Genomic DNA, 26,388 nt, shown 5'->3' on the forward strand with positions numbered 1-26,388 from the left:
GCAGAGACCAAATTTCCCTCACGGGATCAAAAAAGTATTTATACTTATACTTAACTAAGGTTACTTTTATGCATGCGCGAACCTATACCGGTAGATATGGCTGTGTAGTCTGTGCCATAACATTTATTCCTGTAGGCTGCCCGTTTTGGCTGTCATACTTAAATGGCTTCGCAAGAAGTAGGCCTACATAGACCATAGACCATAGTACAAGAAACTTGTACTACTGTCATCTTCTTTAAGAACTTTTCCCAATATTTCCCATAAAACACACACACACACATCCTTCAGTGAAACACACACACACACACATCCTTCAGTGAAACACACTCGCAGAGAAACTTCCACGTTCTTTAGTGAAACACAAATCATGCCAACCTGTAGCTCAGGTTAAACATCCACGTTCTTTAGTGAAACACAGATCATGCCAACCTGTAGCTCAGGTTAAACATACTTCGTTGTTTGTTGCATTGTTTGGACAGGGAAGTGTGTGTGGGCAATTTCGGTTAGCGATTGCTTAAAACGCATTTGCTCACTCGCTTTAAGATTGTTTTGATTGAAATAACGTTTTCAAAATAGTTACCACACATGCTGAAGCAGAAGCTCACTTGGCCAACAAATTGCTCACATAAACATGCCACAAAAGCAAATATTTCCTTTGGGGGATTCCTCATTGCATACTACTTGTCCTAGCTAGTTGGCCTCTCCATTGGTAAGCTTCAGTGTCCTACTGAATCCTTTGTGTGTGTGTGTGATTCTACTACTGTGTGTATCTGTGATATTGTGTTAAAAAAACCCTGATTATTGTGGAACCACATCTCTTATCATGTATGTAAATATACAAACCTGCGTGCCTTATAGGGTTACTTTGACTAATTCTGGGTGCAATTCCCATCATGGCATAGTCAGCTACTCAATACAGGTACTGGCCCTACCTATACCACTTGCCACACAGCATAAAAGGAAACATTTGCACTTTTGTTGAGTGGAGAAACAGTTCCATTGTGTAAAATTGGGGTGGTCTTATTCAACAATCCGTCAGAGGTGACACTGAATCACATATTTCTAGAACAAAAGCTTGTGTACTTCTATGATTTTGCATTGGTAGCATGCTTGTGTGTGTGTGTGTGTGTGTGTGTTGGTAGCCACCCCAGATACCAGAGTGACATGCGCTGCAGAAGCACAGAATAAATTAATTTGTTACATTTTGTTGCTGCTCACCTCTTGGAGTAACAACGGTTTACAGCAGGGGTGTCAAACTCATATTAGGCAGTGGGCCAGATTTGTTGGAATGAGACCTCATGGGGTCATTGTCGTCATGGTCATTTTCATTGATCTGTATTGGTATCAGAGTGTTGTTAAATTATGGACCCTTTCAAGAGAGTTCCATTATCAGCATCATAGTTGGCCCCACAAGACTTCCTTTTTAACATTCCATATGTTATCTTCATGCAGAGGAAGTAGATTGGGGCCCAAATAGAACGTTCAAGCATTGTTTTTGTTTTTATTGTTGAAAGGGTCTATATACTCCTTTATTATACCCACTCATGAGCAAACGAGTACAAATCATTTACTCGTCATATCCTGCTCTTTTTCTCTTGAAACACGCTACTTCCATGTCAGTGTTTTGGCCTCTTCCTTCCTGGGTATGATTTAGTAGTGCTAGGTTTAATCAATTTATCACAGAAATTGCTTATTACAAATTGTTGAAGACAGCTGGATGTGAATATCTTTTCTTTCTCATTTTCCCCTCCTACCCAAAACATCTGGGGGGCCGTATGAAACCTGCTGGCCTGGTCTGGCCCCCGGGCTGTATGTCTGACTCCCCTGTTTTACAGCATCAAGCACAATGAAATGAATTTGTTATATTGTGTGCTTTTTGTTGCTGCTCACCTCTTGGAGTAACAACGTTTTACAGTATCGAGCACAAGACAGATTTACAGTATCTTCATAGTTACACCACATTGAACAGGAAGTGCACTGGTAGCGGCTTTATTTCCCCACCTCAGCTGATATCAACATCCACATCCCTGATGTCAAAATCACACAACGCAAGACCACAGTCCGTCTCGCCCCCGATAAAAGGGAGCCACAGACCGGAGCCGGACACAGAGGACTGGAGAGAGCTGCAGAGTTTAATGCTGACCAGCTGCCCAGTTTGAGCTGAAGAGATTAAAACATGAAGACTCCTGGTGTGCTACTGCTGCTGTGGTCTGCGCTGGTTGTGGTTGCAGCAGAGCGTGGAGGCCTCCATGTTGAGGCTACAGATGCAGCTGCAGCCTCCACCCAGCAGAGCTACCTGTCCGAGTTCCGCGCTGCGCAGAGGCAGATGATCGCTCAGATGGCGGAGCAGAGAGAAGAGCTTCGACTGGCCAAAGCCCAAATTGAGGAACTGAAGAGTGGAGGTAAGGGATTTCACCACCTGTCTCTCGCTCCATGTGTCTGCTGAGTTAATACATAGCTGTCAACCATCCTGTTTTTTCCGGACTTCTAGCGTATTTTAACTTTTCCCCCGTTGTCTTCCCGTTTTAATGTTTTCCCGTAAAATATATGGTATTTTAATACTCTAAGTAACATTAGCCCTACCACCAGGCCTGTCAGTCTCTGTACAGTTGTCATGTTGCTATCCTGAAGGAGCTAAAGAACATTGGTGAAGGTAATGTCTCTCTCTTCCACACACACACACACACACAGACTAACTGTTTCTCTCCCACAGCAGTCAAGCCCTCTAACGTGGCCTTTTCCACCTCCTTCTCTGTGAAGACTGACAAACACATCGGACCCATGAAGACGGACACCACCCTGCTATTCGACTGTGTCTTCACCAACGTCGGCGATGCCTACGACAAAACCAATGGTAAGACTGGACACACGAGCCTTCAGACCACTACAAGCCACACACAGTCTCCATTGACCTCTCCTAGTCTCCATGACCTCTCCTGCTCTCCATGACCTCTGTCGTAGTCTGATTACGTTTTTTTTTCTTTGTGGTTTCTTGTTGCCTATGAGTTACCTAGTACAAATAGGGAGGGTGCCTGGTGATATCTCTTGGGCAACTCCTTGTATTCAGTTCTAAAGTTGACCTAATGGCATAGGCAACGGGACCGATTTGTCCATAAAAATGCCAATTTCATTAAAGGTGCCATGTGTAAGAATTGAGGTAAAAATATCCAAAAAATGAGCTACACACATCAAAAGAATGAGAAGAAATAAGGGTGATGTCGTTACAAAAATGACAAGGTATAGTGCTGCAGAGATATCAACCTGAATTAGCATGCTAAATTACTAGCCACAGCCCGACAGGTGTCATAATACCAGTTTCGGCCATGGGAGGCGGTATGCGGGCAACATAACCGCCAGCCAAACTGCAATACACGTTTCTCGGTTGTTACTCTAGGGTAGACCAACTCACTTTCTGGAAGTATACTGCCCCATCTTTTATGGAATGTGGAGTATGAATTGATTTTTTGGCGGACATTACACATGGCACCTTTAACCCTTTGGAAGGGCAGCATGAAATGTGAACCCATTTTTCCTGTCCACTTAATCAACAAAGTAAGGAATAGATAGGAAGGAATAGATTAAATAGACAGATATGGAAAGTCATATCATGCTCCATACCATATACACTACCAGTCAAGTTTAGACACACCAACTCTCAAATCTATGTTTTTTTTCTTTATCTTTATTTATCTGAGTAGGTGGTTAATATTATGAAATAGCCCACATTGATTCATATTGTAAGCAAACAAGTGTATATAAAGCTACATTTTCAATATTTTTAAATTCTTCAAGGTACAGACCTTTTGCTCAGTCTCTCAACCAACTTGATATACAGTAGTCAGCTGAGAGGGATTTCCAACAGCCTTGATGGATTTCCCAGACATTGTGAGCATTTGTTAGCTGCTTGTCTTTCACTGATTTTATTGAAAAGAATGAAGTTAGCTTTAATAATATCAATTGACAGCAAAGTTGTCAAAGAGGTATGAAACGTGGCACATGGAAATAATATATTTCTAGAGACCTTTGTCTTCTGTCATACTTTGGATGTTGTAGGTATTGTTGTATAATGTAGTAAAAAAAAAAAAAAAAAAGTGTGTGTGAGTTCAAACTTTTGATTGGTAGTGTAGATATATATGCCATATCATATCATACTTTCAAAATACCAAAATATAGTATTTTATTTTGATACATGTGTGGCTATGTATCTTGTAGTTTATTTTGATACACTTAAAATTAGGGTATTTGATATTTTATTTTTTGCCATCCCTGACAACAGCTAGAGCAAGCAGGCAGCTACAGTGCTACACCCTTGGGGCATATTTAAAATCATGGTCCTTATAGTGTAGCAGCCTGGTCTGATCTAGCTGTTTTCTGCAGCAACTGGAGCTAGGCAGCATCAGGGCTTTGTTCTCGTACCGACGGCACTCAGTGACTTCGAGAAATAGAGATATGTGTGAAAAATGGGCAGAATTCTCCTGCACAGCTATGTACCAGCTAGCTACCATTACACTCAGCACCAACTCATCTACATCCAAGCTGGGTTTGAGACTGCACACTGCACAGATGCACAACTGAAAATTCTTGACTTTGTTTTGGGTGGTCGTCCCTGGTCCCTACCCAGAATTCCCTGCTCCCTACTGACTGCACAAGGGATAAAATCCAAGGAAGCGTCACAGGGAACTCAATAGAGTATTAAAGTGAAAACGTCATGTCCTGACAACCGGATTTTCAGTTCTAAACAACCAAACGAGAGATGGCATTTTCCATTGCTTCGCTGTGTTCTTTCTTTTAAAGGGAAACTTGGCAGGATTTCCCCCTCTGCTGTTGCTGCTGTGCAACTCCCGAACTCTGAACTAGTATGAAAGATAAAGTTTATAACGTAACAGTAAATTTGCCTAATCTGTTCTGATTACATAACGTTATTACTGTCAACCGGGGTGGGGTAAAATTTTTTTTTAAAAATTGGAATTTATTTTACAAACCTGAAAAAAAATCGGCAAGTATGAGACTCTGATATGGAGTCAAAATAGGGTCTTTAATATTGAGAGCTTGTGTAAAGATGTTCAATATTAAAGACCCTATTTTTGACTCCATACTCTGATTGATGCCTGCATGTAGGGGCGAAGCACTGCACAACTGACAGCAGTTTACACAACGTTAGCTTAGTTTTTTTTTTATTTTATGAAGACAATCTATTGTCAATATTACTTACATCATTGGTAAAGCAAACTCGCAAGTCATTTCGCTAAAAAAATCGTTCCTTTTCCATAAAACGTTTGTGTGGCATAGGATTTCCCCTTGTTAATTTGGTTTGTTTAGAACTGAAAATCCGTTTGCCAGGACAGTGTGACGTCACACTTGAGTACTCTATTGCTAAAACAGTTTTTATTTGAAGTGCCCTGCTAGTTTTCATGTTGCCATAGAGACGTTCTGGCTGCAGTTCCCTTTCGAACGGAACACCGTTGCACAGCTCCCTAAGAGATTGATTATCACGTGTCCACATGTTCTTCTCTCTGCCCCAGGCCTGTTCACTGCTCCGCGCAATGGCGTCTACATGTTCAACTACCACATCTTTGCCGGAGGCGACCACGGAGCTGGAGCCAAGCTCTTGAAGAACAAGGATCAGGTGGTGGCCGCCTACAACCACGTGGCCCCTCACGACATCAACACGTCCCAGAGCGTGATCCTGCAGCTGCAGGAGGGCGACACGGTGTCCTTGCTCCTGGAGGCTGGCTGGTGGGTCGCGGCCTACACCGGACATCTCACCACCTTCAGTGGACATCTCCTCTTCACCTGAGGAACGATAGTCAACTATCTATCTCTTTGTCTATCGATCTATCTATTTCTCTGCTTCTCATGTGATTTGGCAATTTGCTCATCTGTGCCAGCGGTGCTGATTCGTCTGCATGCGCAGATGGTTTCACTATGTTGTGTTCAGATCCAAATAAAATGACCAAATGGCTGGGGAGTGGTCATTTCAAAGCTGGAGGGAAATGCTTATCCGTGCTTCTAAGTAGGAATTCAAGATATATCGGTGGTCATTTCACAGCTGGCTTTGACATGCTGGAGAGAGATACTTATCTGACCTACTAAGATCAGATCTGCAAAGATGAGTATAAGATGACACAAAAAGGCTTTCCATAGAAATGCCACAGACACAAATAAGAGTGTTGATGATGACACTGATGATAACAAATAAGTTTATTCTATACAGGGCCCAGGGCCTTTCACTATCCAGAGGGGACTACAGAAGAATGCACGGAAGGCTCTTCAGTAGGCCTGGCAAACTCGATTCCTTTTAAGGATTCGGGTTATTCTCAGTCACTCACTAAACTGATCCGGGTTGTGTGAGTCACTTGAGTCAGTATGGCTTAATCGCCAAGGAAACTCAGTCCTAGCCCATTGTCTCTAACCACTAACGTAGTAGAAAGTTCTGTGGATTCCGTAGTAAGAACCTTAAAGGAGAAGTTCGGTGTGATATTGACCTAAAGTGTGTTGAAACATGATACTGAGTGTGAACTTCTGTCTCATAGCTCATCTCGGCTTGTCCCCTGCACTCCGAAATCTGGCGCCAGGTTTTCGATGGGGGTGCCTTGGGCATCAGCCTAGCCATGCAAATAAATCACTGTTTTACACCATTTACGAGGCTCAACGTAGCTCCACACTTCATTGGTAGACTTCTGAGGGCCCTGACATTTAAAACGAGACATTGAGAACTTTGAAAAAGGACTGGTAGTTTATTTACAAGATGATTTACAAATATGGGGCAATGCACAAACAAAATCAACCATGAAATATTATATTGTACCATCAATTACTTCAACTAAGGCTTGCAAAACACTGCAAGCGGTAGCCAAGGTCAGCCTAATGTGCAACTCCCGAACTCTGAACTCATGAAACACTGTAGCTTCGCAGTCTGGCGCACACGCACGCAGCCCTAGCCAGGCACAATGTCAAATACATTGAAACATGCAGTCTAGCGCACACACACACAGCCCAGCCACATCAAATACAAACAACTCGATTAAACAATTAAATTTTCAGGCAGTGGCCAGCCGCCTACTGAAATGGACATAGGATAATCAGTGTGGGACTAGCCTACTTCAAGTCCACTTTTCTAGTTTCTTTGAAGGCAAAGTCACAAACTAAATCATTGAAGTCGATTTGGCGTAGCAGGTCAAACTAACATGCCTCTTCTTCCAGCAGCACGACACGTCGGCAGGCACGGGGGGGGGGGGGGGGGGGTTGTCGTTGAAAAAATCACTGGCTTTTAACTCTAACTTAGCACTCTGTACAAAAAACCAGCGGATAACGGTCTGAGATAAGAAGTGGCCGCTTGTGGCCTTTTATACACAAGTCCTCCTGGGTACAGCTCTGAATGCACAGAGACTAAGTGTCGCCAGGCAGGGGTTGCGAATGATGGATGTCCTCTGCAGCGGAGACTCCACGACCCAGGCCTTGGGGAGAAGGTGCGCACGTTCTGAAGTTTGCTCCCTTGGGGGAAAGTTTTTGTATGTGGTCAAAAACACCTCCTTTTTTTACTTATGGCCAACCCTGGCCCAGTGTCTGCCCCCTATGTAATCGGCAGACCCTTTTTCATCCAATCAATGTATATTCAATAAATCATATAGGTAGATGAGCTCACTGAGCTGCCACAAAAATGTTAAATAATCCCCAGTAGGCCTGTGTCACGTTCGCGCACGTGCATGACATCCTGCCCCAGCCTCTGCCTGGTCACCTGGCTGCACATGAACTCTTCATGAACTTTACTACATATATCTCTCGGCTGCTGCCTGGCAACACGACATCTTCAAAAAAATCTACCACAGTGTCGTCGGAGCTGTTAATAGTAACGTTGTCAGGAACAGGGGTAGTAGGCCTAGACGTATTACTATTTTGATCCTCATCAAAAAGTGGACAGTTTTGGGGTTTTACTGAGAACATCTGCCTGCCGCTCTCTGAGACAATAAGAAACCGCGGGCTTCACTACGGTTGGGGAAATGCATCACAAATATCAAAATATGATCATATTCATTGTGTCCCTCGCTGGGGCCCCCTAGTGGTCAGAGCCTGGGGCAGCAGCCCCTTTGCCCAATGCCCAAAAGCGGCCCTGGCTGCCATCTCCACTAGGGAGGTTGGCGCCTTCTTGTATGTTAGGTCAAAGTTTGGATAAATGACACTGATGGCAGTTGTTAAGGGATACATCCTTGTGTACAATGTCGGACAGGATGGGCGATGTGCTCATTGGATTTCTGACATACCACAAGGAGAGATGTAAGCTCTGTCAAGGTTCTATAAGAAGTGTGCCTTTTCTCTGTAACATCAGACTGTTAGCAACATGACGTGGGTCTCCGGTGCCGTAAATAAAGCTCTCTGAGATTTCTGACCGACTGGCTGAGACTTTGTTTGATTGATTCCTAAAACCTAGATCCGACAATTCAATGACTCGCAATTTCAGAACTGGTGTTTTTGAGCCATGTTACCGGCTTTACTATGACAGCAGTTCTCTGCCATGTTTCACTGAGAAGAAAGGAACTCTCCGTTGGCTTGCAAGCTGAAAAAAATCAAACTTTGATCAGGCCAATCACATTGTATATAGCAGTGGTCCCCAAACCTTTTCTTCCAAGGGCCAGCTCACTATGCCTGGCTCTAAGAGAGGGCCAGAGACTCGGAGTATATCAACCATAAATAGCTTAGTGCTATGAACAACAGCAGTCTACCTTAGTTGAATATTCCATTACATTTAATCATAGGCTACTGCAATTTAATACCATTGTTAGCTATGTTTATGTTGCCATCATGCCATATCAGTGTAAAATGTAGCTTACATGAAATAATACTAATAAAAAGACTATGAACTCTGTTTCTTTGCATACATAGCTCAAGTTGTGAACGAGCAATATCCTACAAATAATTTAAAGTGATCAAACTATGAGAGTTTTATGAAGTGTTGGCAAAAACATCTGAAATGACCACCATTCTAACTTTCACTCACCTGAAGAGAACTTTGTATGAACATTTGTGAACTCTATATGAATATTTGAACGAGTGAATAAAAAATAGAAATAATTATCCCAGAAAGTCCCAGAAATATGACTTGAATAAAAGTTAGTTAGTTATTAACAATTAATTGATAAACTTTTAGAATACGTTGAGCACTGATGCAGTCAGCATAGGCCTCTTACATTGCTTGCAGGTTGGCCTACATTTCTTTCCGTTTTCGCTGGCAAATGCGAAACAGCACCAAAACAACCACCAGTGGACAAAAAGAGTATGACATGTGTACTGTTAAGTCAGCCATTTGGGTTTGTGGATTGAGACAAATTTACAATATGTCTATCAAATCCACAGAGGCAGGTACTGCAGCCAATAGATGAGTTCTTCCTATTCCTTGTCCATCTTTCTGTTGGTCTGAAGGAGAGAGACTTAGGACATCGGTTTGGAATTCATTCCTCGACAGTCAGCAGAGTAGTGTCATCATGGACAAACTACCTATACACCCTCCTTGGGTCTGTATGCATTTGGCTGTCACCTGAGGAAGTTAAGGCAAATCTCCCAGCAGTTTTCAGCGACTTCCCTGACACACAGGTGATCATAGATTGCACTGAATTTAAATGCCAGACTCCGTCCTCACTGTTGCTGCAGAGTGAAATGTACTCACGCTACAAAAGTCACTGCACTATGAAAGGCCTGATTGGCATTGCTCCACATGGTGCAGTGACTTTTGTCTCCTCATTATATGCAGGGTCAGTGAGTGATAAAGAGTTGTTCAAAAGATCAGGGCTAGCAGAGCTACTTACAGAGGAGATGGCAGTGATGGTGGACAAGGGTTTCTTAATTAGCGACTGTGTGAATTGCAAGGTGTACTGTCAACCATTTTTGTCCAGGAAGAGTCAGATGCCTGCACATCATGTAATTGCAACACAAGCCATAGCACGTCTCAGAGTACACGTGGAAAGAGTAATCAGGAGGATCAAAGAAAACAAGTTCTTCGATGGCATCATTCCACTAACTCAGACTGTAAATATCAGCCAAATGTTCACAGTGGCATGTCTGTTATCCAATTATCAGAACAAGGCATTAGTGAAGGCCTGGCTTAAATAAATAACTACATATCATGTCAACACAGAAATAATATTACTTGTACATACATTTTAATGTAAAATTAGATACATCACAATAGTATAACATACATTAGTTCAAAAGTAAAACAGTGGGTACTCTACGCATGAATATCACATAAATAAAAAAAAATGTTCTCTGAAATTGCAAAAACTACCTACCTAATATATACATTATTTATTGTTTACAAATAAAAATCTATAACACATTTGAACCATATTTTTGTCCATCATGTCTTTGACTCAATAATTAGTGTTATTTTTTAGGAGTGGATTATACAGAGGCAGTGACAGTACATTACAACAATCAATAGGGTCCTTTGTATAGATTTGTAAAAATGAACAGTCATTAAACCCCTTTGTATAGATTTGTAAAAATGAACAACAATCATTAAGCCCCTTTGTATAGATTTGTAAAAATGAACAGTTATAATACATTGGATTTGTAAAAATGAACAACTATTACAATATATTGGTCTATTTTTTTTTCTTTCTTTTTTATGATGATGATTTGTATTGGATTGAATAAGTTATATTTTGATCAAGCCTGGTGCATGTAATCTATTGGGAAGCATGCCACCATATCAATTGGTAGGACAGTCAGTGGTGTGTCACCATGGTGATGTTCTAATTGGGATTGGCATCGAAACATGTCTTCAGTTCGGAGAGTGAGATTGGATGTTTCTTAATAAGTCACTCTTTTCATCCACACACCTCTCTGCAGACAACGGTCACACCCAAAGTACCCGGAAACCAGTTTGGCATTCTTAACGAATGCTCGCGCTGGAGCGCTTGGTTTGCCTGTTCCACAAGTTAAGACAATCGGGAAAATGGTTACAGGTTCCAACAAAACAGCATAGAGAACTTGCCACATCCATGTACTGGAGCTTTTAAAGAGTGGTACACCATCAATATTCATGGCTATACAAACATTATCGAGGCCAGCTACGGTTTCACAAGGGTATCTTGCCAGTGCTTCTTTCAACTTCCATTGAATTGGAAAGTAAATGTAATCCATACCAGACAGTTGTTGAGTAACAACCTCTCGTGGAGTTTGCATTAGTGTGAGGGCAGTGTGTCCATGTTTCTGTAAGATTTTCAACAGTTTATCCATGGCATTGTGTTTTATGTTGTTTTCACGACCCCAGTTGGACAGCTCATCCTGTAGTGACATTTCCAGAGTTTCCTCTTCATTATCACTTTGGGCCACAACATGAGAGGCTAAATCGTCATCTGAGCCCATGGACCCAGAAGAGGGCTCTATTTCAATATCTCCTCCCTGAGCTATATAGGGACATGCTTTTCAAGACATGTCCATGTCAGGCAATTCAACTCTTTGCTCATGCCCCATCTGCGATACAGATGTGACCAGTGCCTCCCTCTCAGCTCTCCAGGCACGCATGTACTTTTGGTGCCTCTCCTTCCTCTCCAAATCCATTCTGAGAAATGTAACACAAATCTAATATCAATACAACAATATGAATGCATTGTGTTTAGTCATTCTGACATAATCAAAATAATGTAACAATGCATAATAAACTTTTACTGTGACTTCATAAAAAACTACTCTGGCTTGAATGGTAGCTAACACAGACACTATCCCCTCCTTAATTTGTGAAAATAATTAGGCATATATCCACAACCGAGGTGGCCAATCTGAGATTCCAAACAAACAATGCAGTGTTTCCCATACATTGACTAATCTGTGGCGGGGCGCCACAAAATAAAAATCGGCCGCCACAGATTAATATTCTATGTTTAATTTAATTTAATTTAAATTGAATATAAGGTGTGATGTCACGAGAGGCTGCGTCCTGGAGGGGCGTTACATTCCCCTGAGATGGCTGCAGTCACGGACAGCTTTGGCTCCATCTGCTGGTGGAGTTGGAAACTCCACCCCTCAACACACGAGATCCCAACACACCTGAGACCGATCAGGGCCTGATGAGCCGAAGGGCTTTTTAAGGCGCAGAGACACAGTTGGTGTCAGAGTGGGGTTTGGGAGACAAGCTCCAAGTTGTGCTCTCAGAGAAGCTACAGACTGTCGAAGTAGCACTTTCCACGTGAAGTACTTGAAGACTGGAATACTTACCTGAAGACTGAAATTCTTACTGCTGGATTGGCCACGGGCTGCGGTGCTGAATAAAAATAAGGCTGAAGACCGGTTTCCAAGGAGATATTTTCCTGAGGGAATGGGACTATGATTTCACGTTTGAAGAGACATTAAGTTTTGACTGTTGAAAGATCAACCTTATCCTTAGTTACCCTTTTGAACTTGGCATACCTTTTTGTTAATTCCCAAGAACTTTATTAAAAACCTTCGTTGTATTATAACCTTGTGTCCTTGCACTGCTGAACTGTCCCGCTGAGAGCCGTGTAGCCTCTCATGATATCACAAAGGTCAAATCCTTGCATTGCCATTGAGCTGCGCTTTTTACGCACGCAGCCTTTCCTTGCCCCGCTCTCTCTCGTAGATCGCTGCCACTCCTCTGCGTGCATTTAAAATATTCACGATTGTTGTTGCCACATAGAAGCATTGCATAGAAGACGTCTAGCTAAATTGCTATTAAATCCGCTTAGCATCGTGACCATGCTGCGCAAATTTGTTCAAAACTGCTGCATTGAAGTGAACTCTGCTAAGGTCTTATCACAACATAACTTAGTTTAGTCTCTTCAATGTAGCCTACTAAGTTATGAAATCAAGCAGTATCTCAAAGCTAACGTTAGAATACTGTTTGGATGTCGAATTTAGCATGCTTAGCCTACTTACTGCTTGTCAATTTCGTTGAAGGGCTCATTTTATTGACTCCGACACGGAATGTTTGCAAAATCCCGATGTAAATGGAAAAGTGTTTTCCAAAATTCAAAAGTGCTTGTCCCAAGGAGAAGTACGTGAACCTTTATTTTAACTATGTAGAAAACGTTATGAATTGCATCCACACATCAGCAGCCTTTCAACTGTGTTACAATTGCAAGGGTTCCCTCAAACGTCTTAAAGTGACTCAATTAGACCTATACACTACCAAGACTATCTTAACACCCCCCCCCCCCCCCCCATTGTCCAAGTCAGCTACCGCCACAAATTGAATCTAATTCTGTGGGAAACACTGCAATGGAAGCAATTGATAGAGTTCACAAACTTTGCTCAACACTGTAGGCTACTGTGTGTGAGCTGACATGTAATCGATGATGACTTTCTCAAAGTCGATGTTTGCACGAACAGAAATGTCAGATGCAAACCATCTAAAGCAAATAAACAACCAGGTTTCTCCACGACATAACCACTGCAGTGGAAGCAGTCGATAAAATTGTATTATCATTACAACATTTTAGAGGGTATAACTGATATCTTCCCTCCGCTTTCAGGGAAGATCAGATTCCAAAAATAATTCTGTGGAAATGCATGGATTCCAGTTTCTTCCAGTAGCAGCAACTGGAATCCATGCATTTCCACGGAATTATTTTTGGAATCTGATCCCTTATCATACCTGTTCATTCTTACTCGTCGCTCGACTTATCGTGACTAAATTTAAGATGGCTGCAAACGCTAAACTTCTAAAAGATACTGTCTGAATAAATCGTCTTGTAAGTAAACTACCAGTGCTTTAGGTCAATATCACACCGGAATTCTCCTTTAAGCCAATTAGAAGCCAATTATTATGACATTATCAATCATTTCTTATTTAAAATGTGCAAAATTGGAAATGTCTGACCGAATGAAATACGGCGCACGCTTCCTCTCTCCTTGCATCAGTGAATCTGCGATCGATCCATGACGTCTTTTATAGACAGACGAGAACGCGCTTTTAACAGGATTACACCTGACTTGACATAATCGCTCCTACTCATCCTGGATTGCTGTTTGTGAAATGTGTTAAACTACGATTACCACACTACACTATGTCATGTCAAGCCTCGCTTTATTATTTATCTTGGATTTATAATTCTGCTTTTGTGCAAAAAAAATTCTGCCTCTTTATTTCAAGCTGCACCTTCCGGATTCTCAGATTTTTATATTCGATATCCAGCAGATGCTGATGCTTGTAAATGGAGCAGACAGTGTAATGTAAGCAATTTATACCCATGTGAAGAGTTACTTACTTAAGTATAAGTATAAATACTCTTTTTGATCCCGTGAGGGAAATTTGGTCTCTGCATTTATCCCAATCCGTGAATTAGTGAACACACAGTGAGGTGAAGCACACACACTAATCCTGGCGCAGTGAGCTGCCTGCAACAACAGCGGCGCTCGGGGCAGTGAGGGGTTAGGTGCCTTGCTCAAGGGCACTTCAGCCGTGCCTACTGGTCGGGGTTTGAACCGGCAACCCTCCGGTTACAAGTCTGAAGCGCTAACCAGTGGGCCACGGCTGCCCCTTGTGTGTGTGTGTGTGTGTGTGTGTGTGTGTGTGTGTGTGTGTGTGTGTGTGTGTGTGTGTGTGTGTGTGTGTGTGTGTGTGTGTGTGTGTGTGTGTGTGTGTGTGTGTGTGTGTGTGTGTGTGTGTGTGTGTGTGTGTGTGTGTGTGTGTGTGTGTGTGTGTGTGTGTGTGTGTGTGTGTGTGTGTGTGTGTGTGTGTGTGTGTGTGTGTGTGTGTGTGTGTGTGTGTGTGTGCCACGGCTGCCCCCTTCGCTCTGGCCTGAGGAGTGAACATGTGTGTGTTAAGCTTTAGACTTAACACACACACCTCTTTGCCCAACACAAACATGCCTGCGCCATTTGTTGATATTGGACATGGTTATACTATGTGTGCATGCCATATCGGCGCACAGCACATTATAGCATGTTTGTGTGCCTGTTCCTTCACAAACATCTTGCATGATGGCTTCAATTTGACATATAACAGATCCGGAGCTTGCAGGAGAAAAGGAGACAGTAGCACTTTTGTTTGTTTGTTGAGTGGAGAAATGGCCTAGACAGGTGAAATTGAGGTGGTCTTATTCAACAAGCTGTCAGACATGACACTGAATCACAGATCTCCAGAACAAATGACTGGCTTGTGTTACATCTATGCCACCCCAAATACATGCGCTGTAAAAGCACAGAACAAATGAAGTTGTTATATCATGTCTCCTTTGTTGCTGCTCGCTCTTGGAGTAACGACGGCAAGCACAAGACAGATTATTTATCGTATCTCCATTGTTACACAACAAAACAGGAAATCACCCCCCCCACCAACTCAGCTGATATCAACATCCACATCCCTAATGTCAAAATCACACACACAATCCCACTCAGATTTATAGTATGTCCATTGTTACACCACAGAACAGGAAATGCACTGGTAGCTATTTTTCGCCACCCTTCCGCTGATATCAACGTCCACATCCCTGATGTCAAAATCACACACACAATCCCTGTCTTCCCACAGACCGGAGCTGGACACAGAGGACTGGAGAGAGCTGCAGAGTTTAATGCTGACGAGCTGCCCAGTTTGAGCTGAAGAGTTTAAAACATGAAGACTCCTGGTGTGCTGCTGCTGCTGCGGTCTGCGCTGGTTGTGGTTGCAGCAGAGCAGAGCTGCCTGACTGAGGTCCGCGTGCAGAGAGAGCTGATCACTCTGGTAGAGCAGCAGAGAGAGGAGCTCCAGCTGGATAAAGCGCAAGTGGAGAAACAGATAGACGCACTGAAGAACGAAGGCAAGATATTTCTCCATCTGTCTCTCACTGGTCACCATCTGTCTCTCATTCTGTCTGTGTTTGTGTGACTCAAACTCGAGGATTCTTCCTTGGAAGAAATTGATCCTGCCAAGTTAGTTTTTCTCAGTCGTTTTGGTGCTTTTCTCAGATCAGAATGAAAATTCTCATAACTATTAGTTATTACCTCCACAACATTTAGTCATTTGTGCACATCATAGTAGCAATTTCTCCTTCCTCTGAAGAAATTGCAAATACTTTTGAACATGTATCAGTTGCTTTGTCATGTCAGTCAAAATGAACTATACTTATGGATGCTGAATAGTCGTTCCCTTCATTTCATTGCTTGAGTCATTACATACAAAATTGGTGAACTAGTTATCAAATTCTGTCACAATGCTGTAGAATTGCAAAGAGCATATACAGTAAAACTGTGAAACGACATATTCAGTGTCTTATACTCACTTACTCCCCTAACTACAGCAATTTGTAACTTTACTGTTGTTTTCAAATGGCTGTACAAGTACTGCATAGTGCTCTCTTGAGCATTTTCAGGTAGTGTCACCGAGTTCTGACCTTTTTTTGCATGGGAAAACACTGAGGGCCAGATGTACGTACATTTGCGAACTTAGCGTTATCAGCGTCATGGACACACAGCAGATTGCGAACCTGTCAGACCCAAGTTTCCATTGTATTTATCAATCGTTCAATCCTTAGTGTAAACTGCGCCTTTCTCTGCCTTTCTCCGCCCATAAACACAATTTACGAACGTCCACAACTGAATGGCAGCGCCTACATACAAGCGCTGTTGAATGAAGTAAACTGATGACAACATTAAAAAGAATCAAACGTTTAGTGATCATGAAATAATACCATACATGATAAGATGTAAACAAGCAGGGAGATAATAAAGATCAGTAGTTCTACTCAAACTACTTGTGCACGTAGGCTATGGAAGATTCGTCAAATCTAGCAAGTAGGAAAGTTTAAGTGAATGACGTGAAAGTAAGACATTCGAAAGGCCAACGAAAGTTAAGGTTGCTTTTGGTAGTACAAATACTTTCATCACAAAAACTGGTGCTCTAAATAGCGATTCTGTTGTCTTTGAAAGGTTCTCTTATTGCTCATGCTGCCGCAGTTTTAATGAGCTGCAGTTGTTTAATGGTTGGGAAGACACGGACAGGCTTTTCTTGGTCTGTCGGTGTGACAATTCCCTTGATTCTGTCTCTATATTAAATGGTAGAAGACTGTTTGTGTGCTTGTATTGTCATGTGTGAAAGTGAGATCTGAGTCTATAAGAATACTAATATCGGACTTGGTCTCACACACGCGCACTTGAACAACATCATGAAGGAGCTGAAGATCATAATTTGGTGAAGGTTATATCTCTCACTCTCTGTCTCTCTCTCACACACACACACAGAGACTAACTGTTTCTCTCCCACAGCAGTCAGGCCCTCTAACGTGGCCTTTTCCACCTCCTTCTCTGTGAAGACTGACAAACACATCGGACCCTTGAAGACGGACACCACCCTGCTATTCGACCTCGTCTTCACCAACGTCGGCAATGCCTACAACACAACCACAGGTAAGACTGGACACACACGAGCCTTCAGACCACTACAAGTCACACACAGTCTCCAGACCTCTCCTCCATAGACCTTGTCACCATTGACTTCTCCATGACCTGGCCTAGTCTTCATGACTTCTCCTCCATTGATCCGTCCTAGTCTCCAATTGACCTGGCCTAGTCTCCATTGACTTCTAATCTCCATTGACCTGTCCTATTCTCCATGGCCTGTCCTAGTCTTCATTCACCCAGCGGTCAGAACGGGGCTAAAGGGTACACTTGCCATTACACCTCAGTTCAGCAGACGGTGGTGGTAATGCACTCCGTTTGCAAACTGCCAAAAAAAACTCACTGAAGAACAGGCCAGTGAACCCTTCTTTTTTTTCGGTGATCTTTTTTTTTGGTGAGCCAATTTGATGGTAAACGAACTTGTAATAGATGAATCGTTCACCTAGCATTATCTATACAGCATAGACGTAGCGAGTCTCTACCGAGAAAACCAGCCATGCAACTTCCAAGAGTAGCGCCCCTCCAAAACTCGCGAGAATCTGAAACATTCCTTCCTCCCCCCCCTCCGACTGGCAGAGCTGGCAACCCGGATGCCGAAACACTACTCACCACTTTGTGATTATAGGTGGAGGGTGGCGCATCAGGCCAAAACATAACATGACAACATCAGTTGAGGGCTGCAACTTCACTTTTTAAATGACAATGTCCTGGCCAGACTACTGTTGTCAGTGATATAAGTATTTGAAATGAACATGATTTCTTAATGTCTAGTGACATATCAGGACCATTTTACGATTGATTGAAATACATTTCTTACATACGGTTCCTTTAAGCACAGCGTGAGTCAGGCAGCTGCATGTTACTTGCTGTCAAAGTGATGCCAAAATGAAGGGGAATCCAGGGGCTTCAGGTGAAAACATTCAGTGCTTTCGGAGTCTAAACGGTTCTCATAATACCCGTTTTTGCCTGCTCTTGCTGCTCACATTTAATAGATTAATCCACCAACTGTAGCCTCATTGGCGCCACATTGATTGCATAATATTGACAAGAAGCAGTCGTCATTGTTTTGGCAATGATGTAATGCCCTATTGCTATCTTGACATTTCTGTTTTAAGATACATATTATGGTTTATGTCATGCTTAGCTTAAGAAGAATAAATCATTGAAGACTCACCAATTTGATTCTACAAAGGCAAAGTAAGTATAAGTTTAGGCTAGCACTGCTTGGTCATGTTCCAAACTTTAGGTTAGCGAGTGCAGGGCAAATTGAATAGCATTCTTTAACCAACCTGAAGTTGTAAATGACGAGAACAATATAACTCCACCTCCTCATTCTTGTTGTCGTTATGATTTTCTCTCTTATATAACATAGGAAATGCAAACAATGGAATGCCCTTGAACTAACTCTCTCTTTCTCTCTCGTGCACGCTAGCCTACGTTCCAAATTATCGTATTTTATGGTAAGGTATCGTTCACAAGTTAAATCTGCTGCATGAAGGAGAGTGAGAGAACGCCCATATCCTACTTGTATATTTGATAAATAGGTCCATCTCATTTCAAAGGTTTTAATACACGATCGGAATCTAAACTATAAATAGATTCTGTGTTATTTGCTCTTCTGTTTTTAAGTGTTGAGAGCTGAGGAAAAAACCTCCAGGGCTATAGCAATGGAATCAATGGTCAATGGAACACTGACTCCAAGTGGCGCCTTATTAGCCTCCCATAGGGGGCACACTTTCCGAAAGTTCGCTTACCCCCTTGCCTCTAGTATCCATGACCTGCTAGTCTACATGACCTGTCTCATGTTGCAGAATTCACCCACTGCCTACTGCACAGGGTATAAAATCCAAGGAAGCGTCACTTTATATAGAGACGTTTAAAGGGGAGCTTGGCAACTATTTCAACTTAATAAACCCGTTTAGAAATAATTTGGATGGTTAAATTACCTGTTCCCCACTCCCCCTAGCGTCCCCAGGCGGAAAACCAACCTTGCAACTTTGGGACTACCGTCCCAGTAAGAGAAGTGAGAAACAAGAAACTCGTTTTAAATCGTGTTTGTTACCGTGTAACATCCACATAGTTCTGCCGAACTTAGGCCAACCGTTTCGCTTGTTAACAAATCCATGTGCTTTATCGTTACCTTTCTCCACAGTTTGAAATAGCATAATGCACAACTTCTCCAGCAGAGGGGGAAATATAGCTAATCCTGCCAAGTTTCCCTTTAAGGAACACAATGACCGGAAGACTGGCCGCCTTAACCCCCTAAAAGCACTCAAAGTGGCAAGGAAAAACTCATATTCCAGGAAGAAACCTTGAGCAGAACCTGACTAAATAGGGATTTTTGGAATGCCTTGCTAGTTTTCATGTTGCTATTCACCATATTCACACGGCGGCCATCTTGTTTTGACGTCATGCTCAGGGTGGGAAGTTCGAGTTCTGTACAGTTGTGTATGGATGTTGTGGATTGTATCAGTCACGAATATGTCTGCTGTGTGCCTGGGTGTAATTCCTACTACAAAAGACGGGAAAAAGACAAAACACGTTCGTTCCACCGGTTCCTGACAGACACCAGATTGAAGAGAGAGTGGATTTCAAAAATTAGAAGAGACATCGGTACATTTTTCCAGGTAAGTGCATAATTATCTAGCTAGCCAACCGCTTGGACAAAAACTACTCATAAAAGACCAATGCGAATTAGAGGGAGAGAGGTCAGTTAGTGAAAATTGTTTCACACGTCTCCTAATGTCATGTTTAGCCTAGGTCTGTTACAAAGAGTTGATTCATTCAGTTTTGCAAGAACTAATGTTTTATTATTACATACACAGCAATGAACCTGCTGGAGAGACAGAAGATGCAAGTGTAGACCTGGCTGGAGTTGACACTGGGTAAGACACGTATAAAGTATATTGCCTATGTCCATCTTGCAAAATATCACACAGCTGCTGCATAAGACATAGGCTATGTGTAGCAGCAGGGTATAACATGTAATCTCCATTAATGAAACAAATTCACTGTAGTAGGTTACATGGTATACTATACAACTTAAGTGATACACATGCAGTTGGAACTTAACGTTTTTGATTTGTCATTGTCTCCTATAGTGCAGACCAAGTTGTTAAGCCAGCACCCCACTCTGACCATGACTATGCTGAACTCTCGGTCACTGGAAGAGCAGCTAGAAGCAGCACGGAAGGAGATCGCCCACCTTACGCAGGAGAATACCATCCTCAAGGCATCCTGTTTCAACTTGAAGCAAAAATGATTCATAGTTCTTGACATTCTACACTGGATTTCGGGTGAATAATTATGAAACATGAAGTCTTTTTCTACAGTGTTGTTACTATAGTACTTTCCAGACATGTGGACTCGAGTCACATGACTTGGACTCGAGTCAGACTCGAGTCATGATTTTAATGACTTCAGACTTGACTTGATAAAATTCGGCATGACTTGCGACTCGACTTGGACTTGAATACTATTCACTCGAGACTTGACTCGGACTTTGCCTCTTTGACTTGTGACGACTTGACATGTCTCGAGTCAAAAACTAAATTTCCTGATCGTGGATCAGTCATCCCAGAGATGCTTTCCCTCCGCGACTAAAAAAAAAAAAAAAAAAAATAGCGGAGACAAGCGGCCAGTCTAGAGCACAGTTCAGTGCTGTCGCTACCCCCACATGCGTTACGCACTGTGTGTAGGGCACCAAGAGACAGAGAAACGACCAACATTTAGCCAATAACTAGTAGCTTTACAGCAAACTGATTTGCACTCTTGTTAGAGAACGTTTACAATGTCAAAATGCACCAACAGCATGTTACATAAAGATGATACTTTTCGAGTCCTCTCCATTAAGATCCAACTTGAACTTATGCTAGCCTACTGCATTTAATTGAGAACCCCATCTAAGCACGCACGAGAGGGAGAGAAAACGAGTGGCAGGTTCCAGCTGGCTTGTCATTGTTGATGATGATTGATATTTTCTTTTAAATATAAGAAACGTATAAAAGGAAATCATGAAGGCAACAAATACGAGATTTGGGGAAATTGCGGATTTATCCGGTTCTCACTACTGTTATAAACTATGAGATCCAGGTCACTATGACATAGGCTGCACTCACTGTGATTTGGAAAGTGGACAAGAATATGAAGAGTTGTCTTTGCCTTTGTGTAATGGAAATGGTGAGTCTTGAAGTAGGCCTATTCAATAATTTGTTTACATGAAGCACATTGATATGCCGATTGAAACGCATTCCACTCAGCTAGCTAGGTGGCTACTGGCTACCAGGCTCATAATTCACATTTAATTGCAAACAGAAAATGTCAAGCAAGCATCATGTCAAACATGCATCTATTTCCAAAGGAATGAAAGCTGTTTGTGCCAACTTAATATCATGCTTATCATTGTTAATATTGTGCTTTACATGTGGCACAAACAATGTTTGAGTTTGTGGACTAGCCATAGGCTATATTTGAATGGAGCTGGTAAAAAAAAGATCATTATGAGAATGTGTGGACAGTGGCACACAATGGGCTTAAAGTGACAGTGCACCATTTACAAATGAGATAAACAGCATCAAATGTGTAGTATTTCTTAAGAAATGAATACTTTAAAACAAAATGACTGTCATTATTATCTTTTAAATAATATAAAAGTGTTGACCTTGGCTTCCCTTATGAGTCGCCACTGGCAGACAGCCTAATAAATTGTTTGCAGGCAAATCTGTGGCCTAGCGCAGTGAAATGCCATCAGTCAAATTATTACTCATACTTACAGTGGGCTCTGCAATTTGGAAAAACAATATATATATTTGTCATGTAGCTATATCCGTTTTGTACAGATTACTCTGGTATGCACATGTGTATATTGTATGCGCATGCATATATCGTAAAAGATTTCAAGACATTCAAATTCTGTGGATTAGATGGAAGTGTTAAAATTATGATCGATAGTCTAATAATGCCATTATTAAGTGAAGAGTACCTGATGACTTGTTCAGGACTTGAAAAAGATTGGGACTTGGACTTGGACTCGACTTGGCTTTGATGAGACTTGGACTTGGACTCGACTTGCCCTTCTCTCTATTTACTTGGGACTTGACTTGGACTTGAGTGCTAAGACTTGGGACTTACTTGTGACTTGCCAAACAGTGACTTGGTCCCACCTCTGGTACTTTCTACAGTATTAGCAATACTTTGTACACAAAAAATTCATACAGCAATGTATTTTCCTTGTGCATTAACATTGTGCTGATCTCTGTATTGTACAGTAAAAATAAAAGGCGTCGATTTTCTATTTTCTTCTATTCTATACTTATTATATTATATTTTTTATAGGACTACGAGACACAGATCATTGTTCTTGTCCGTTCAGCCAACGGCAGAGGGCATGTTTTTTGCATCTTTTAGGCATGGAGTTATGTCAGTCATGACATTTCACATTCTTAACTGGAAATTAAATAAACTGAATAGATTCTAAAGCAACACAATGTAGTTATTTTACTTGTAATGCATTTAAACTTTGGCTTAAAAATGTTGATGCTACATGAGCTTACAACATGGACATCAATAAGGTGAATACAGTAGCTACAGATGAAGAAATACATTTTTAATGATAGTTTATGTACATAACAATGGGACACTTAATAAGACAGCATCAAAATGCACTCTCTCCAGATAGTAATCCTCCTGGCACATTACAAAAAAAATAAACCATTTTGCTCCTGTAAGAGCCATCTGTCCCATGACTTGTGAGTGATATTCATGGCCGTGCTTGAAGGAGAAGGTTCTATCCACTGTTCTCAGGTATGAGCAGTTTGACTCTCTTGGTTTGGGCATTTGATTTCAAGTAGGCCATGGCCTTAATCTTTTTTTACTCAACTGTGACAACTGTAGGTCTTGTTGGATTTGACCTTGTTATTTTTTTTTTTAAGAGTGACAGGTTTGGGCCCTAGGCCTAATTCTCAAGAAGGGATGTGCCAAGTTTGGGGTAAGGAGGTTTTACATTTGGTTAGGGGGACTGATTTGTATCCTAATTTAGAGTAATGAGCAAGAGTATACAGGAGGCCAACAAGGTGTGGCCGCTGATCAATTCAACCTGAAAAAAAAAAAAAAAAAAATCCACGTGAAACGGTCTCACTGGCTACTAAAATCAGGCTGGTTTAAATACAAGCCTGAGTTGTTCTGAGGAGAAATGACAGACAAGGCCGTGCCTTAATACAGGTTTATCGGTGCAACCCAGTTAATAAATAAAGTGGTATTAAGTTAGCAGTTAGCCATATCGTCTTACCTTTAACATCGTGGATATAACGTTCAATCCAGTTGCTGTGTATCCTTTTTTTCTTAATTCATTTAGGGGTGCTGACCTGTTCATCTGTCCATGTTTCGATTTCTTGGCATGTCAAGGCTGGTAGATAGGTTACGTTTTTGGGCCATCTTGCCATAATTGGGCTAATCACAAACACCGGACAGCTGACAGTTTTTGAGCTATTTGTTTGGACTTCCCCAGAGGATTCCCACCCTGAGCATGACGTCATAGAAAGATGGCGGCCGTGTGAAAAGGGAGACCCTTTCAACAATAAAAACAAAAACAATGCTTGAACGTTCTATTTGGTTCCCAATCTACTTCCTCTGTATTAAGATAACATATGGAATGTTAAAACGGAAGCCTTGTGGGGCCAACTATGATGCTAATAATGGAACTCAAGGATTAAAGTTCTCCGTCATAGGACGGATTTCCGTCATTTTGATTTTAGAAATGTCATATTTGAGATCGATGCAGATCCGATGAGAAAAAAAATAGGAGGGGGGGGGGGGGGCTATCACCTTTGCTTTTCCAAAGAACACATATGGAGGACTATAACAGTCTAAAAGTTGGATTATAGTGACACATTAGAGACAGCTGATGAGGTTGGCCAATCCGTTTAACTTTTTTGGATATGATATTGTGAGCTCTATGTGCGAATTCGTGTGTTCTTTCCGTGCATCAATGTAGACAATTTCTTACTATCGTGAACTCTTGTCAGGGGAGGTCATTCATTTTGGGTGTCACCTATGACTTGAACAGGGGTCAGTCTGTTTGTGACGCACAGACAGCCTTGTAGCCTATTTTGCTTAGGCCTCACTTTTAACGACAGTAGGTTGTGAGTGCATGTTGACAAAAAATAACCATACAATCAAAATAATCAACTTAAAACTTTGCTATAAAATATTATTCATTTATAGCACAAAACCATAACCAGTAGGCCTACCAGAACCTCGCATTTTAGCGTCATGATTTGTGTGCGTCTATTTGGCAAGGCCACTAGCTGTCATGGATGCGTTGTTGCTAAAAGAAGGCAGGTGTCAAAAGTTAAAAAATAAATGGAGATGGGCAGCTGTTGGAAACGGGGGAGAACTAACAAGCCATGGTGTAAAGAAATTAAAGCGCCGGGGGTTTGCTTTTGCGCGGTTCGCTGCAAGAAAATTGTTTATGGATGCAATAGGAAAACGTTTTAGCACGGCACCAATCAGAAGACCGCCATAAGGTTAACGTTCGTGCACTTCAGGACATCTTCCCTACCTGGTGCAACTAGCCACCACGACAGAAGTAGGCTACGTTTATCTATGGCTGACTGTTTTTACGTTTAGAAAGTAGGCTACACATGTTCTTTCATAGCGCAACACGACCTGTCCCTCACCATATCGCAACCCTTTTGTCAACCTTATACAATCTGTTGCTGAAGACAAAAGCACCGTCTCCAGATTGTCGTTATCAAATGCGCAGACCTCCTGCATGAGCACACACAGTATTGCTGCTCATTGGAAAACTGAGTTGTCTGTAAAACTCAAAATTACCATGTTTTCATTAAATGCGGATGAGGCAACAAATGGAAATATGAACAATATCTAGAATGTTCTGATTCGTTACTTTGATGAGGAAATGGGAAGAATTTTATAGATTTTACTTGGTGTAGAATTGCATATTAACAAGAAAAAAATCTCCCCTTTAAACACTTTTGGCCTGAAGTAATTAAATAAGAGTGTGTTAAAGCCTTTCTACAATATTGCTGCAGTAGAAAAGAACAGCAATGGCTAATCAGCAATGGTCAGGGATGGTACTAAAATATATTTTTGTTCATCAGGAAAACTCAATCTCAATCAAGAACACTCTCAATTCGCCTTATTCACATGGTGGCCATTGGCGGCTAAAACGAGGCTACAGGGTACACAAACCATAGGATTGTTATGTTCTATGCATTCACCTGTAGGTGGCATTAATTTTATAGTAAGTGTACCCTGTAGCCTCGTTTTGGTTTAAACAATGGCCGCCGTGTGAATAAGGCGAATACTCCCTTTACTTTGCTGTTTGCATCTTTTTGTACATTAAAAACCAATAGGTCGCGATCGCAAAAGGGGTGCTATCTCTATAGGTAGATATGAACAACGTATGACTTATGGCCTGAAAAAAGTTCAGTCAAACGATTTTTTTTCACTTTAATCCCTGGGAACTCTCTTGAAAGGGTCTATAGAGACGCGTCTTCTGCAGGTCCTTGTTACTCTGCTCCTTGCGTGATGGAACCTCACGTGTGTCTCTGCATTCTTCTCTCTGCCCCAGGTCTGTTCACTGCCCCGTTGAAAGGCGTCTACCAGTTCAACTACCACATCTTTGCCGGAGGCGACCAAGGAGCTGGCCACGGAGCTGGAGCAAAGCTCTTCAAGAACAAGGATGAGGTGGTGACCGCCTACAACCACGTGGCCCCTCACGACGTCAACACGTCCCAGAGCGTGATCCTGCAGCTGCAGGAGGGCGACACGGTGTCCTTGCTCCTGGAGGCTGGCTGGTGGGTCGCGGCCTACACCGGACATCTCACCACCTTCAGTGGACATCTCCTCTTCGCCGTCGGGTATTAATAAAGTCAAGCATCTCTCTATCTATCTCTCTCTTTCTATATACCTTTCAGCTTCTCATGTGATTTGCCGATCTGCTCATCTGTGCCAGCGGTGCTGATTCGTCTGCATGTGCAGATGGTTTCACTATGTTGTGTTAAGATCCAAATAAAATGACCAAATGGCTGGTGA

The 26,388-nt window shown here is 42.0% G+C and overlaps 1 protein-coding gene across 5 annotated transcripts; it reads left to right on the plus strand.

Moving 5' to 3' along the window:
* Positions 1 to 2,087: 2,087 nt before the first annotated feature.
* On the plus strand, positions 2,088 to 26,388 carry LOC121685146 (complement C1q-like protein 4). Of its 5 annotated transcripts, none has more exons than XM_042065491.1 (3): positions 2,088 to 2,402; positions 17,200 to 17,340; positions 25,925 to 26,388. In XM_042065491.1, the coding sequence occupies exons 1-3, from the start codon at positions 2,177 to 2,179 to the stop codon at positions 26,218 to 26,220; spliced, it is 663 nt and encodes a 220-aa protein (XP_041921425.1). In that variant the 5' UTR covers positions 2,088 to 2,176; the 3' UTR covers positions 26,221 to 26,388. The 5 variants fall into 5 exon arrangements, with proteins under 5 accessions (XP_041921425.1, XP_041921427.1, XP_041921426.1 ...); XM_042065493.1 differs by lacking the exons at positions 17,200 to 17,340; positions 25,925 to 26,388 and adding exons at positions 2,717 to 2,854; positions 5,523 to 5,962 and having other exon boundaries at positions 2,094 to 2,402; XM_042065492.1 differs by lacking the exons at positions 17,200 to 17,340; positions 25,925 to 26,388 and adding exons at positions 2,714 to 2,854; positions 5,523 to 5,962 and having other exon boundaries at positions 2,095 to 2,402.

This window comes from Alosa sapidissima, chromosome 16 (assembly GCF_018492685.1).
Source record: "Alosa sapidissima isolate fAloSap1 chromosome 16, fAloSap1.pri, whole genome shotgun sequence".
Classification (NCBI taxonomy): domain Eukaryota; kingdom Metazoa; phylum Chordata; class Actinopteri; order Clupeiformes; family Clupeidae; genus Alosa; species Alosa sapidissima.

Excerpts from the sequence above, each read along its gene's own strand:
- LOC121685146 (XM_042065491.1), top strand. The coding sequence starts at position 2,177 with ATGAAGACTCCTGGTGTGCTACTGCTGCTGTGGTCTGCGCTGGTTGTG. Across the intron at positions 2,403-17,199 it reads TGAGGAACTGAAGAGTGGAG|CAGTCAGGCCCTCTAACGTG; the intron begins GTAAGGGATTTC and ends TCTCTCCCACAG. Across the intron at positions 17,341-25,924 it reads TGCCTACAACACAACCACAG|GTCTGTTCACTGCCCCGTTG; the intron begins GTAAGACTGGAC and ends TCTCTGCCCCAG.